This window comes from Abramis brama (genome assembly GCF_963993115.1).
Source record: "Abramis brama genome assembly, chromosome: 8".
NCBI lineage: Eukaryota > Metazoa > Chordata > Actinopteri > Cypriniformes > Leuciscidae > Abramis > Abramis brama.
The window spans coordinates 30,471,942-30,489,158 of NC_139970.1; the positions used below are offsets into that span (position 1 = coordinate 30,471,942).

Consider the following 17,217-nt stretch of genomic DNA (forward strand, 5'->3'; position numbering starts at 1 on the left):
AATGAATGCAAGCAAACATTGCGTTTTCCCTCTAGGGGTGAAAATCTTGTTTATTTGAATTTGTCAGCGCCACGCTCAGCAAAACGTCACGGATAGCCTTGCTTCTACCATTGTGTGGAAAAATATCCTCAAAAAAAAAAAAAAATGAAAAGGAAAAAGGATGTAACTAAGTTTGGTAGTGGTGACATCCAGTAGTGGAGTGCACAGGGCATATCTCAGACACAAGTGGATCTCATGAACCATTGTTGTGCTCTAATAGCCTACTTTTGAGGACTTTTTGTGCTGGGCTATTTAAGGACTCAGCATCCAGCACATGACAAATTGTACTTGTTCTTTTGTGAAGGTCCAGCTCTTGTTCTCCCTACGTCCTCAGTGGCCCCATAATCGCTGTTTACAGAAGCGACAAACAGCAGAGAATGCTCATGCATATCTCAGCTAAATGACTGCAGTGTCCTCTTGAACATATGAGCACAGGCCGTGCTGTTTTAAGTGAAAACCTTCCGCGCTGTCGCATGATGGGGATTTCAGTTTCAAACACTTCATGTTATTCAGTTTTGTTTCCAACTTGTTTTTCAAAATGCTATCTGCTGTCATAAATGATGAAATACAAGCAATTGACCAAACACACACACACACACACACACACACACACACACACACACACACACACACACACACACACACACACACACACACACACACAAACAAAAAGCAGAACAAAATAAAGATGGTTAATAACAACAACAAAACTTCAGTATGTATCTCTTAAAGCTATAGTTCACCCAAAAATTTAAATTGCGTAACACTTTATTTTGATGGTCCACTTTTGGCATTCTACTAACTATAAGTAACTTTGCAACTACATGCCAACCAACTTTCTTTAGAGTGCTAGTACGCTCTTAGAAAAAAAAAAAAAATTGTAAAAACACTTTATTTTGATGGTCCCCCAACAGACATACCACTGACTATAAGTAAACTTATTGTCATTTTGTTATTGTCATGTCGTACTGATATTGTACGCCCAAATCGCCCTAACCCAAATCCTAACCTAACTCTCTACAGTGTTAGTTGACATATACTTATAGTAAGCAGTTACTTATAGTAAGCAGAATGTCTAAAGTGGATCATCAAACAAAGTGTAACCAAAAACTGTCATCATTTAATCAAGCCCCTGTTGTTTCAAACCTGTATGACTTTAATTTTTCTTGATTTGGAATACAAAAGACGAAATTTTAAAGAATATATTTTCCATACAATTGTAATGAATGGGGACTGGAGCTCAAAAGGAGCTTCACAATGAGGCAGAGGAACATAAAAGTATCCTATATGACTCTTGTGCTATAGTTCTGTAAGTGAACGGAAAAATTTAATTATTCAATTGAACTGAAGAACTGTCTGATTCATGAACGAAGCATTCAGGCTGCTTTTGTGAACTGGTTCAATCAGTTCAGTGAAAAGATCTGACTCAAAAGAATGATTTGTTCATGAATTGGATGCTGCAGTCTGTTCCTCACGTAATGGTATTGTGTGGCTTCAAAAAATGAGTACTGTGAATTTTAAGACTTTTATGCTGCTTTTTGTAATGTATTACACCTTTTTGTTCAGCAAAAGAAAGCCAGTCATACAGGTTTGGAACGACATGGAAGTGCGTAAATGATGAAAAAGGTGAACTGTCCTGTTAAATATTTATTGTTAAGTTAAAATATTGCTGCTACAGCCTATAAAAAGCCACTGTTCTCCTCTTCGACTCTGTACTACCATCGTCAGATATGGTGTAAACACTCCGTGAGCAGATCCCACCACAGCTCGCAGGCTAAACGTCTGCTTTGTTCACAATCCCCTGCTCTTCCTGGAGCTAAAGTTGATGTGACATTTTGTCCATTTTTTTGTCCAAGTTTTTTCTGCTTTTGGCATTGTTGAGGGAGGAAGGCTTTTACCATCACATGCCGTCTGTTGAGGTCTTTCATAAATAATTCAGTTGAGTACATTGAAAATGATGACAACAAAACTGTCATGCAATCTCCCACATAAGATCAAAGAGGTGTTTCTATAGGACGAGGAATTCCATTTTAGGGCATTCTCTGGGTCGGCCATGTGATTGTTTGTTGCCGGGGTCTTTTTAGCTCTCTTGTGACAAACTCTATATTTAAAGTGATAGTTCTTCCAAAAATTAAAATGGTTTTATTATTTACTCACCCTCATGTCATTCCAATTCTGCTTGGCTGACTTTCTTCTGTTGAATGCTCAAGTAGTTTAGCATGTCAAGCCTGTAAAATGACAAAAAGCTTCAGAAGCTGATGCCATAGATTTATGTAAGGAAAAGATGGAAATTTGAGTGGTTATTTACTGATAATCTTCACATTTGCATATATTCAAATATGGCATTGTCATGTCACATCTGTTTTTACATGAATTGTGCCAAATGTCATTGTTTCTTGTTACCAATGTGCAAATTTGATATGACAAATTAATGCTTTTTTTGAAGCTTGACAGCCCCATTCCATGTTCACTTTCATTGTATGAAAAAGAACATTCTGCCCAAAATAACGAAAATTTAAGGGTTTGAAACAACATGAAGGTGAGAGCATAATGACAGAATCATTTTTCTGCAAATTATTCTTCTAAAATAACTAAAATTAATTTCAAGTTAAGAGATTAGCGTAATAACTTCAAATAGAACAGCAATAAATAACTTGATACATACCAATTATGAACAGAAGGGACACTGTGAAGATGAATTTGAAAGATTCCTAAAGATGAACCTAAAATGAGTGTGAAATCCCTTCTGGAACATTTATATGAGGTATGAAGAAGATGATGTCTCTATTTCTGTTGTGTGATGCGATGTGGAAATGATTCTGTCACATATGAACAGGCTGATATGGTTCAAACTCCTTACAGTGTGAATGGCCCCAGGCCTGACTATATCGAGTGCTGCTCTTTCTCATGGCTAAAACTCTGAGCATGGAGTTTATGGCCTCTTCTGTTTTTAGTGTGCGAAGTAAAGAATTTCCGTTTCAATTTCATGCCTGTCAGGGATAAAACATGATAAAACGCAATGAAATGCAGCTCATCTGCTCAGTCTGTAAATTGACTAAACTGATGCACATGACAGAATTTGGTACATGAATAAGTGAGTTTTTTGGCCTTGGTCATAGTGAACTCTTCTGGTGTTTTTTTTTTTGGCCATGAAAATGAGGCCCTGTTTAGTCACTGGAAAAGCAGAGAACGAATCCTTGAGTTAATGAAGGTCTCTTTCAATCATGTCCTGATATGCCATTGTATTGCAAGTGCTGTGAAATATAGGCAATGCCCTGAAAATGAGCTTTTCTCTCTGGTAACAACCAAAAGCAGGAGCATTTATTTATTTATTTGTTTATTTATTAGCGATTATTAGCAATTATTTTAATTGTTAACATTAGGTGGCACATAAAAATTGATTGATTGATTAATTGCTTCCTACAGTGTTTGATTTAATGATGAACATGAATGGAGGGTCTTGTGCATCAGTAATTAGGATGTGTGGTTGTCACTGAAACAATGCTACATAATAGGTTTGCATATATCAGTTGACCAACTCATCATATTTTTTATGCTTTTGGTATGTAGTTAGATTTGAAAAAGTATAGAGGACAGAATCACTTTTTTTTTCTTTTTTTTTGTTGTAAAAAGTCATGAGAAACATCCCCATTGGCTGAAGCGCCCTTGGTAACAACCACAATTTTATTAGGGATGATTTTTTGTTGTTGCCGAAATTAGAGTGGAAAAATGCATGGATGAACATAACGTTGTAATGTGTGAAAAATATCTGACAATCAGCTCGGAGGGTCGTTTTTTTTTTCCTCCGTTGGATTTGGCAATTGTTGCGGCATTAATCATTGTGTGATCTTGGTCACTCATTTCAAGTAATAAAAGTTTCAATCATAAACGCACAACAGGTCTGAGTCACTCAGTCACACCGGCTTCCAGCTACGACTCCTATTAAATCAAGCAAGCAGAACGTTTCCTAAGGCAGCCTTTTTCTTTTTAATTTCCTAAAGAAACGTAGAATATCATTCATTACTAGAACTACACATATTTGGTTTTTAAAAGTCTCATAAATCAATAGTGGCCTGACTGCAATAATTATAACAAGTTAACATGTAATTTCCAGGCTGAAAGCCGCATGGCCGGATTTTAGCATATGCAAACGAGGTAATTCAAATAGTGTAGGGATATTAATACAGAAGGGCAGGTAACGAGGTGCGGGTCATGAATTATGCATCAAAAAGTGGTTGATCTTCAATAAAGGAAATGAATTCACTGTGTAATCTAATTAGTTGTGGAAGTCTATTATGTCGAGCAGCAAAAAGCAACTGTCCTTGAAAAGGAATTTATTTACAGTACATGTTAGCTCTTCGGAATGGAATTGCGTTCTGGTCCGAATGTTAACGGCAACCTCTGTCCCTCACCCCTCCCCTTCTCTCTCCACTTCCTTCTACCTCCCCCTTTCCGCCACTTCACTTCTGTTTTAGCTCAAGACCCGGGAGGCCTCCGAAACGGACCCAGAGTGTGACATCGCCGGAGAACCCTCACATCATGCCGCACTCTGTGCCAGGCCTCATGTCGCCGGGAATCATTCCCCCCACAGGTAACTCACGCAGACCACCTCCCACGCCCCGGCCCGTTCTCGTAGCGACCCGCTGCACATCCGTTAAATGGCACACTGCAAAATCTGACAGCCCTCATCCAAACTACCAGCCAGAACCATTGACCGTTCCCTTCGGCCCCCCTCCCTTCCCAGCAAGCCCCCCTGTGCAACCACAGCTCCAGAATAAATTGGAGTGGAGAGTTGTTCTCTTCCAGATTATTATAGTGGATGCTGCATTCTGCCTTGAGTGGATTTTAATTAGCCCGATTAAATCCACTTCACTGCTAAATGTACATAGACCGTCGTGATGTTAAAGTAAGCTTATCGCCACAAGAATCAACAACAACCGTTTGTGCCTTCAGTTGGCCTGGAGCAACTCTGATGCTTTTGTTCTATTTATGGCTGGTTTTCATTGTAGCTGCTTTGAAGTCACTCACGAGAAAGAACCTGATTTACATATCGTGCTCTCGGTTGTTCTGCCATCTTTTAATAACACACATTCGGTTATGGTTCACTCCTTGTTAATGTACAGTTAACTTAAATCTCTCTTGTGAATTCTTGAGCAATGATTAAACACAAAGCCATATAGTTATCATTTTTAAACCAAACCATTTGTTTGTGTTATTATTATTTTTTCATTGCAAAGTACGATGTTTTCTGTCCTATAGGACCACTGATCTATATAAAATGACATTATATAGATCAGTGTATAGGACACATTATATTGCTGTCACACAACAAGCTAACAATAAATCTTCAGACAAGCAGACTTCATGATGACTTTACATTTACAAGCATTCACTTTATCGAATGCAACTAAGCTATGCATTTTCTCTGTATGCGTGTTTAACTTAATATTTGGACATTGTTAGCACTAACGCTGACCAGTCATCTTATTTAATCATGTGGTAAGAATTATATAATGTTAGAACGGTAACTCTTTCCCCGCCATTGACGGAAATTTCTGCCATTCCGTGTTTTCACTGTTATATGGTAGGGGGCGCTATTACGCATCTTCTGAAAGAGTACTGAATATCCTAAATAAAACACAGAAACAGAAACAAGCTATAGAATTTGTAAGCAGATGTATATGCAAAATCATCATCATAAAACTGACTAATATTACTGAATGAAATGTCGACCCAGGAAGTGGTATAGGACTGCGAAAGCTTTGGTGGTGTTAATGGACTCGATCTACTCCATCTATGTTTTGATCATCATTCTGAATCCGATCTAGATGTAGTCTTTGACAAAAATGCGATTTTCTCAGCTTTTTGCGCAAAATGTTGCTTTTTTTATTAAACTTTCCCACATTCAAGTGTTGATAAAAAAGGAATGGATGAAGCTAGAATAAAACGTTTTTGATTTTGTTTAAAACCAGAGGATCCGTTCTTTCTTTTGACGTTTTGCATGTTTAAATATTCATACAACAAAATATTCTGGGGGCCATGAAACTTTTGTGAAAATGATAAAAAATGCCGGCGCTGGCTGGCAACTTTTTTCAAAAACGCTGGCGGGGAAAGAGTTAAGTGCACCTGGGAAACTCATACCTCTGTTTCAGCCACCGTTTCAGTCACAAATTCAAATCGGAAACATAACACGCAAACAAAAAAATAATAATTATATTGTTAACAATAAACCCAAATAATTACATCTGAACTACACTGAATTTAAAACTATGAAAATTACACATTTCTATGACTTATTCATACATTGTATCAAAACTAAATATTTATACGTTGATCAAAAATGATTCATTATAATTCACTACAGACTTTCTTTCATTCAGTGATCTATATTTAGATTATAGATCTGTTTTTCTACTATTTTTCAAGTCGACATGTCCCTTCCAACGTCATAACTCTGTAACTCGTGTATCATCTAGAATTCCCAGTTTCCCACATGTAAATATGACTTTCGTGTGCTTGTAATTATGAAATTTCCAACTTTACGTGAAGGCACATAAATGAAAGTTATTATAAAGTGATATCTTTAATGAATTGTTAAGAAATATATTTAAATTATATTTAGTCTGTATTTTAATTTTAATTTACCAGCACATTTCAGTATGTCACAATGTAGTCGTGTATTTGTCCACCACTCTTTTGCAACATCTCAAACACAACAATATTTATAAACAATATTTATAATTTTAAGCTTATACAGTAGCTCAAACAATAGAGCAATAGCGCTAGCAACACCAAAGTCATGGGTCCAGTTAACAGGGAATGCATTAAAACGTGTAACTTGAGTGTTGCTTTGAATATAAGTGTATATCAAATGCTTAAAATGTAAATGTAAAAACTTGAATCAAACGAGGCACTAATCTAAAATAGTTTATGCACGAACCTAATTTATTTCCTGTATTTTATTTCTTTTGCAATCTGATATGCAATCTGACATTTCTGAGGAGGAAGCTATTGAAATTCCAGATTGGCAACAGAACTGGTCATCTTGAATGATGCCGCTGAAGCATTAGTGAAACATTCTGCTTGGGAAACTGCGTCTAACTGCCCCTTTACAGTGTTCCTACGCAGTTTGGAAAAGTATGGAATTTGATTTGAGGAATTTCCAGACCTAAAGTAGACCTAATTCCTTGAAATATGAAAAGCCAAATTTTGAACACTTTTTTTTTACAATACCAGTCTTTTTTATAGACCCTTGAACTTGGCAAATGCCATCAGCCCATTTCGCGTCATGGTTTCTCCACCGCCACAGAGGTTGCGTTAAATTGGACATTAGGCCTTGAGATGGCAGTAACACACAAAGGAAATGGTTATAGTATATATAAAACAAAAAATTGTAATGCGTAAACATGCAAAAAATTCCTGTGCGCATGTGAATAGTTTCTCGAGGGCATGCAAAAATCTGTATTTTTTATTTATTTATTATTATTATAATTTTTTAGTGGCTCTGTATGTTGTCACTTCGAGAAAATCAATGGAAAAAAACCCTGAGAAAATACAAATATTTACAGATGACTTCTATATACCAAATATAAAGCTGAACACAATGCTGTATGAACCATTTATGTTAAATATGGTCTGAAAATCTATAGAGAGGTTTGAAAATGTGAGTCTGGAAAAGTATGGAATTTTGAAATGGAAGATGTGTAGGAACCCTCAACCCTGCCTTTATGTTTGAGTGAGGTCAGCCTATCAGTGTCTTGTTTAGAAACATGAACTTAAAGGCCAGTGGGAGAGCCCAGGATGAGTCTTCTCTTATTTAGTCCTGAGAAACCATGACAAAAACCCTTTGATATCCAGGCCTTTAAACCATGAGAGAGGCTCTGATCTTGACATTTTGGTTGAAACATCTGAAGAAAAGTAACATTTTATACAATCAAGTTTGTAAGGGTCTTCGGTTGTTTGATGAAGTGGCATATAATGAGTAGATGCAATGAGAGTTGCTCGCATTCGGTTCTTGGATCCCAGTTATCTTGACCAGCACCAGGATTGGGAGAGCAAATGTAGACAACAGCTCAATACAGCATGAAGTGGTCGTTTTTGTTGTTGTTGTTGATGTAACTTCATCATAAAAGAGTGTATTTGTAATATTGGCAAATGTTCGCCCTTTGTGCACAATGCTGTTAACGCAGCACTTGAGATGTTTTCCTTCCAGTTGCATTTAGCATCACAGTTACACTGCTAAAATAGAGCCATTTTTATCTCACTGTTGGTCTCAGATTACTGTTATATTGACCAGAAATTACTCACCAGAAATATTGTATGAAATCTTACAGGTCGTTTGCTCTGGGTTTGACAGAAATAAGAACCATGAAATGGATATATAATATGACATTATTTACATATACTACCATTCAAAAGTATGTGGTAAGATTTTTTTTAAAAAGAACTTAATACATTCAGCAAGAATGTAATTTACTGACCGAAAGTGACAGTAAAACACTTATAATGTTACAAAAGGTTTCTATTTCAAATAAATGCTGTTATTTTAAAGTTTATATTCATCCTGAATTTTTTTTTTTTTATCACAGTTTTCAGGAAAATATAGCATAACTGTTTTCAACATTGATATTAATGAGAAAAGTTCTTGAAAAGGAAGTAATTATATTAGAATGATTTCAGATAGATCATGTGACACTGAAGACTGGAGGTATTATGCTAAAAATTCAGCTTTGCCAGAAAAAAAAAAGAAAAAAAAAAGTATATTCAAATATAAAACATGTATGTATTTGTGTATACAGTGTTTATCTATATATATATATATATATATATATATATATATATATATATATACTGTAGACACTTTGTCAAATGTACAGTGAACAGTGTTTTACAGCTATTCAGGTAATGGCATCAGAGTATCATTCCATCAGTCTGTCATTAGGTGGACACAATCAACTAGAAATGCAGCAAGACTGGGAGAATAGACACAAAAAGAGGTTAATGAAACATGAGGCCTTCACGCAGATGCAAGATTACACTGTCATAAACAGATCAGTCAACTCTAATGTGACTCTCCTCAACCGAGTGTCGGCAGCTTATAATTGATGTGCTGTATTTGGCTCCAGTGCAGACGGAACAATTCAGATGCATTAATTCACCCAGTCCTCATTGGCACAACCTCAGCTTTGTGTGTGTGATCGGTCCTCAATAGTCACTGAAACTTCTGCAAATATACTGAGTAAATAGTCACATTTAGCCTTGATCTCTATTAGGAGCGCGCACCATTGAGTCAGTAGATAAGCACTTTCTTATCATAAGCATGGCTAAGTCACTCTTTGTGTACTGATGTGAAGTTAATCTGATCTTAATTTAATTACACTATTAGTGGAAGGAGGCACATACATTTCTTATTTGTTATAAGAATGTTCTGACATTGAGCAGGTATGGGGCAGCCCGCATGTTAATTAATAATGAACATTCTGACAATATTCAGAGGCATGACAGCATTAAGCCAGTCTGCTGCTGGTTCCTTTGCATATTAATAGATCCTTCATTATTATTTAATATGACAGCTGCTCCAAGGGCTACGATCAGACCCCATCTCTATTATTTGCTGTTTTGTGCGCAGTATGACAGTACCAAGTGATTCTTTATTTGTCCCCTCCCCACGCCCCGTCTTGCGCCCCGTCTGCCCGCTCGTTCTCTTTTATGTTTGGCTGTTTATATGTGGCTGAAGAGATCCTTGTGTCTGTGAAAAAAAAACAGACATGTGGGTCTGAATCTAAAGGTGACTTTCAAAAGTCGAAACATTGCGATCTGCTATTGGTGCTTGGCATACTAATGAATGCTAATTGAAGAAGGAGTGGGTTGCTCGTTGTGATGCTCAGACGTGCACGGGCACTACGAGTGGACTTGTTGCTGATGTGAAGAACAGTTTGTGGATGGGTACTCTGATGTAGATGTTACAGTCAAATCCCCTTGTAGCCTATGATGGAAGTTATTTGTGATCTAATGAACAAAACTATCTCTCTGGAACAATAGTGAATGATAATGTAGAAGAGGACCCATAAACGTGAATACAGTTGCTCATGAATGCTTGTAGGTGTAGCAGTGGCTCTCGACTGGTTTTTGACTGCTTCAGGACCAAGATTTTACATTTTACATCAAGTAGTAGCTCAGTGCAGTACCAGAATGGTTTAAAAAAATTATTTCCATAATAATATATTTCACAGTTGTTGTTTATGATTTTATGATTTTATTATCTAATTATATATTATCTCCAAAACATGGTTGGCACAAACCATGTTTATCCTCGCTGCGAGTAAACCCATATTTAATGTGGTGGTTTGGGTTTCATCTAATTTTTACTTGTATGGTTTTGTTGATTGTTTTTGAAGATTGATTGATTCATTCATTTTATTATTATTAATATTATTCAGTTTTTGACTGATACAATCAATTTGTTCTAAATTCTGAAGTTTAATTGGTCTTTTGCCTTTAACTACAGCATTTGACAAAACTATTTATTTTGCTATCATAACTATGTACAACAAATGTTTAGTAGCAGCATGTGTTTTTTTTTTTCCTTTCAGTCGTTGACTTTACCATTTTTGGGTCACAATCCACCAGCTGGGAGCCACTGGTCTATATTGTAATAGGCTAATTAAGCAGGAAATAAGCTGTTTATTGATAACATCCATACCTGCAGGACATTACGTATCACCATGTCCATTTTAGTTGATAAATGAATATGACGGATGTTTAATGCATTATTGAAGTGCTTAATTGTTGAAGTAAAAATTCTGGTAAAAGCAACTCAAGTGCCCGACTTTTCACACAAGCAACCAGAAGGTGATTTTATTCTTTTTTTTATTTTTATTTTTCTCCAGGTCTCTTCTACGCATACATCTCATTTAGAAAACAGTTGACTCTCTCCCATTAGACGCAAATGAAGATTGACCTTCGGTGCGACTGAAGGCCATATTTATTATGAGTGGAGGGGGGGGGAGGTAGATCCCCTCTGCAGCTGTAGGGCATGAATATACAACAGCAAACGAGAGCGGCCACTCCGACACAGTGTATACGATTCATCAATATGGTACTGATGTACTTTAAAATGCAAACAAGCCCAGAAAGCCGGTGGCATGCAGTGTTGCTCACACCATCTGCCTGTCTGCTGCTGGGGAGGCAAGGTGGCGTATTAAAGCCACATGTTCAATATCTTTCTTTTTCCCATTCTCTTCGCGCTCAGGAAAGGAGACAGTGGCCAAATGGCCGCAGTTGAGTCATGTCAGTGAAAGTGACACTTTAGTGATGATGAATTTGCCAATTGGCTTCCCTCATGTGGGGGAAACCGAAAGCCAAACTATGAGCGTGTCACTGATTGGTGTCACTGAACTGACATAAGAGGAGTTTTAAATTTTAAATACTGACTGCATTTTTTAAATAAGTTTGCTAAAAAGCGGTACATATAATGTCTGTCAATTTAGCGACAAATGACGGGCCTATGTGTAATGATATGGAAAGACAACATACAATAGTTGACTCGTAACATAAAGTAATTTTTGTATCGCCTATTCAGTCTTTTATTTATCTTCCACCTATAATGTTGAGGATATTTTGGGGTTATTTTCTTCCATATTAATATGCAATTAATTAATTGGCATGTCTTGACATTAATTGGACTCATTTTAAATTAATTAAGAGGATAATATCATTAAATATGCAGGATACAGATCTGTTTAAATGATGCATTAAAACAGGAAAAAAAAATTCAGTTGTGACATTCAGTCACGATATTTAATATTTTGTAGTGTCATGACGTTGCTCAGCCCCTATCCCAGAATCCACTTTGCCTCATAAATGAGGTTATTGTACTGTAACCATTTTCAATACACTGTACGTACAAAATGAGACTGCGTTCACAGGATTCACTGAACAGCGCTGGAAAAAAAAGCTCAGCTTTGATTCATCCATTCACATCGTTTCATTAATCTTCATTCATGGATTCAAGGTCTCTTTCAAGGATCCTCCTTTTACTTTCTGTGAGTCTTTCAGGTGTTTTGTCATTGAAAAAGAGTAAATGACAGCGAGTCAGTTCTTTATCCAATCTCTCCATCTCCACTGTGCTCATTTTAAACAAATCAAACAATGGGAAAAAAAAATTTAATATTGCCACTGGAGCCAAAAGACTTTGAATTGCAGCGTTCCTCTTCATTCAGAGGGAATAACAATGGATTTGCCGTTTAATGTTCGTGTGTTTGAGATGTTACAGACATTTGTGTGTGTATGTGTGCATATTTGAGCGCGTCTTTTTCGGTTTCCCACTGTTACAGACTGTTTGTTTTCACTTTGTCGTACATCCCCACCCGTTTATTTACAAACAGAAACCATGGCAACATGTCAGTCCTGATATGTACTCCTGATTCCATCTGTCACCATCAAAGCTCAACGGCGTCATCTTTGCATTTAGAGAGAAAAAGAGATGGAAATCAGAGAAGACGTTCATGACAGTGAGGCTTCCAGCTGAAAATGTTGCATCAGTCCAATGGGGCCAGCTGTGTAATCAAAAACAGCAAAAGCTACTGTCGGTGATGGGATGCAAATGATCTGCTCTAGTTAAGACGCAGTGCTAGACTGAGTTAGGCTAGTGATGGGAGAAAAGACTGTCAAACTCTTATAGAGCGAAAAGCAGTTTTCCCCTCTTCTTTCTGAGGTAAAGCCATACTCAAAGTAATGTGTGATTTCAAAAACATGAGTGTAAAATTGTTATTTTGCCTTATTACATAATGTATTGATATTGGATATTTAATTATGCATGTTTATTTCCTCTATTTTTACATTTAGATTACCTTTGCGGTCATTTGATGCTCACTAAAGGTAATATTTAAACACAATAGGATACATTTATGATGTTATCTTTAGCAAATCTCAAAATGAATATCGATTTTTATTTTCTTTTATTTTTACATTTATTTTTTAGACACAATATTATAATACAGTACAGCCAAACATTTGGGGTCAGTACAATTTTTCTTCACAACTTTTCTTCAGAAAAATACAGTGAAAACAGTAATTTTGTGAAATATTATTACAATTTAGAATAACTTTTTTATTTTGTTATATATAAATGTAAATATAAATGTAATATATAGATTTATATCTGTGATGGCACAGCTGAATTTTCAGCAGCCATTATTCCAGTCTTAAGTGTCACATGATCCTTCAGAAATCATTCTAATATGCTGACTTTGTGCTCAATAAACATGTTTAAAACAGTTGTGATTAATTTTTTGTGGAAACATTTTTACATATAGAAAGTTCAAAAGAACAGCATTTATTTGAAATAAAAATATTTTCCAGCATTATAAATGTCTTTACTGTCACTTTTTTTTCATTTAATGCATCAAATTTCAAATAGATTTTTTCCCCTTTAAAATTTGGAACGTGTTGTTCTCATGTTACTGTCTCTTATCCCCCTTGAAATCCCTGCACAATGTCTATTCTAGAAGCATTTTTTGATCATACCTTTGTTTTAGGTCCATTTGAGCTGAACCCTTATGATGCAGTGACTCCATCTTTCTGTCCTCTATCTGCAGGTCTCACAGCCGCTGCTGCAGCCGCTGCGGCCGCCACCAACGCTGCCATTGCAGAGGCCATGAAGGTGAAGAAGATCAAACTGGAGGTGATGAGCAGCTACCATGGTAGCAACACCCAGCACGGGGCCGACTCAGAAAACGGAGACCTCAGCTCTAGTGTGGGTGAGTCACCATCCACCAGCAGCATGACTCACACTGAATGCAGGCCCTGTTAACAGCCGTCTCGCAACCCGTCACAAGTGGTCAGGCAAGACACATGGCTGTTTACACCTGGGAGTAACATGCTTCTCAAATGTGTCTTCTGCGACTGCTTGTGATCAGATTTTGAGGGGAGGGTCCCTTATTTAATACTAAATATTAATACTAAAATGTTAATAAAGTGGGAAAAAAGAAGAAATTTGTTTGATTTAACAATTTAACCAATTTAACCAACATGATCTGTCACTGCATGTTAATATCAGACATGTCGGAGATGTTCTGTAAAGTCTTGTGCATGCATTTTCTTTTAAAGCCACATGTAGATACAAAGTTTAAAATCCTTGTTTTGGCACGTTTTTTTATTGGCACATGAGTTGGTGGGACTCATCAGGGCAGAATGCGATGTGGTCATGTGTTTTCCATTTCCTCCACATATAGTTTGAGCATTCGCAAAGTGTTTTTGAAGTGTTTATTTAGTGCTGTCCATGACCAGAAACTGACCAGAAGCGCTCAAAGCTTTCAATGCCAGGTTGAACAGGGTTTCAAATCAAACCCAAAGTTTACCCATTTATGTTTACCCAAAAATGAGTTGTTCCAAACCTGCATGAATGTCTTTCTTCTGCTGAACACAAAAGAAGATATTTTGAAGAATATGGGTAACCAAACAGTTGATGGGCCCCATTGACTTCCAGATATAAAAAAAAAACTATTGAAGTCAGTGGGGCCCATCAATTGTTTGGTTACTGACATTCTTCAAAATATCTTCTTTTGTGTTCAGCAGAAGAAAGAAATTAGGGTGAGTAAATGATGACTGAATTTTCATCACTTAAAGGGATAGTTCACCCAAAAATGAAAATTCTGTCATTATTTACTGACCCACTTGTTGTTACAAACCTGTATGACTTACTTTCTTCTTTGAAACACAAAAGAAGATATTTTGAAGAATTTAACTGTTTACATCCACGCAATAAAAGTCAGTAGATCAAAGGTCCACATTTTTCAGTAAGACAGTAAGAAATGTTTTTTTGTTGTTGTTTTGTTTGTTCGTTCCCTAAAAGAAAGTCAGGTTTACAGTTTTGGAACGACAATTTTGAGTGAACTATGCCTTTAAGAACAAACTGATCTGCTGTTATCAAACTAAACATAATTCATTCTATTGATCTATGAAAATTTCTTAAAATATGTTCTTAAGCTCACTTAAATGCAGATCAAACGGCAAACCATACCAAATCTGGAAGAAAACTAGAAAGCTTTATGTAATCTTGTTTTGAGCAGTCAGTTTGTTTGGTTGATTCCAAATTCATCATTAGCAGGTAATGCACTTTTAAAGTAGCTACACATCAAATGCATCCATGAGCACTTTATCCCAAAGCTAATAGCTATTAAGCGAGCCGCTAATTCAATTTGGTGAAGAAAATTAGTTTTGAATGTCCCCCGCTCCAATTAATTGTTTCTCAGATACATTCAGATTTTTTCCTCTCTCTCTTTGCAACATTACTTAAAGCCATTTTTTGTGGAAATTACACTGTTATATTAAACCACAAATCCATTACAAATGATTCAGTTACCATAATCCCAGAGCTGAACTGTGCGTGTGTAATTTCCATTGTGAATATCCACCCTGCGTCGAGGCTTTCCCAGCTGCATTTGACACTAGGAGTTTTGGCAAAACACGGTGCGCTCTAAGCAGATTTATCGAAAGGAAGCCGCGCGGAGCTGAGGTCATCTAACAGCGAACGGCGGCGGGGGGCCGCGAGGTCACCGAAATAAAGATAAATGCGAATCGGAATAGGCGAGGCTGCGGCAATGGGGCTAATAAGAAACTGTTTTTATCTTTTTACAATTTAAATTGTAACCTTGAGCATGCAGACTCCCTGAAGAATAATAATTTCAGGCCCAGCGGTGAGCGAAGGAGCCGAACTAGAGAGGCATTAGAAGCTCTGAGTGAAATATATGGCTGAGACGCCTCTCCGGCCCATCCACAATCAATTGGATTCTTTTACTTTAATATTTACTCGCAGCGATGAGATGCTAGTCTGCATGGTGATGAACAGTCTACCTCTGGCGTTTGAAGGTGACCTGTCACCGCGTATGGACAAATCTCTCGCTTGCAGAAATGTAGAAAATAAATCATTAAAGGCAGGCGGGCCTCTCATTCCGGGATTTAAATCACTCCCAGATTTATGATTTAAATTAATGCTCGGTTTGGTCAAAAGAACGGAGGCCGAGACAAATTATGTTTGGTACTGAAGCCATCCTAATATTGATTACTGGATGTCAGTGCAATCTCTTGTTTATATCAAGCACTCTCCTGTGACGGGGTGGCCAATAGGAGTCACCCGCATGATAAGAGGGCGAAATATAGCTGCTTCTATTCAGCCAGCCAGAGGGGAGAAACAAGCTCCTTTCAGCCTTTAATTGCAACATAAATTAGGTTTTTAAGTGAAATAGACAGTGTTTTCCATTCCCGTCTCCCAGCGAATTCCCTCACTGCTCCGGATCATTACTGCATTAAAACGGAAAGGTCATTTCGCCAGAGAACCGAGAGAGTGATATCGCATCGGGGTGTTTTAAAAGAGTGCCAGAGAAAACACACGGCTGTGAAAATAAACTCTTAGCTGCGGTGCTCTGCTGACTTCTGCCTTTCTGAGCCTTGTGATTGGCTCTAATGGTTTTGGGCTGTGAATGCCTATTATGTCCTGCTTATGGGCGCTTTTTGCAGCTGGAGTCCAGAGTCTGAAATCATTTGACAGATATAGGGATGACTTTAGAGCAGAGGAACTCAGTTAACACTCTAGACTGGGGTGGACAATGTCATGAGCAGGAAGTGAGCATATTAAAACAGCTGCTCTTGCTATGAGGTTTTATTTAGAGACGCTTGCTTACATGAAAGTGTAATTATTTCTCTAAATGTCACTAGGGGCAACACCACCAATAACAATAATCATCATCATCATACAAATTATTATTATTAAGATATTAAGTGTGTTTGTGTGTGTGTTTTTTATATAATAAATACAAAAGGACATGGGTATTACACTGGTATTACAACATAAACCTAGTTTATGAGGACATTTCCTGAGTCCTCGTAATTAAAATGGCTTAAAAAACATACTAAACAATGTTTTATTAAAAATGTAAAAATGCATAAAGTTTTCTTGGGTAGGGTTAGTGTAAGGGGATATAATATACAGTTTGTACAGTATAAAAAACATTACTCCTATGGAATGTCCTAATAATTATAGGTGCACCAACGTGTGTGTGTGTTTATTTGTTTTGTGAGTGGTGAAAAAGTGGCCACTGCAAGGGTATTCCCAGCATTGCAATGGTGTTGTTGATGGTTGCTTGGTAGTTGCTTCTACTTTTTTTTTTTTTTTTTTAT

General features: G+C 37.0%; 1 protein-coding gene across 11 annotated transcripts in view; it reads left to right on the plus strand.

Moving 5' to 3' along the window:
• The window catches only part of dachd (dachshund d), a 106,051-nt gene that overhangs the window by 47,045 nt on the left and 41,789 nt on the right, over nt 1–17,217 (plus strand). For 5 of the 11 annotated variants that reach the window (XM_084122308.1, XM_084122311.1, XM_084122313.1 and 2 more), the window contains exons 2-4: nt 4,515–4,630; nt 12,886–12,918; nt 13,638–13,799. In XM_084122308.1, the coding sequence (XP_083978434.1) occupies nt 4,515–4,630; nt 12,886–12,918; nt 13,638–13,799 (311 nt within the window). The remainder of the gene's footprint in view (nt 1–4,514; nt 4,631–12,885; nt 12,919–13,637; nt 13,800–17,217) is intronic. The other 6 variants (XM_084122316.1, XM_084122312.1, XM_084122318.1 and 3 more) reach the window with 2 other exon arrangements.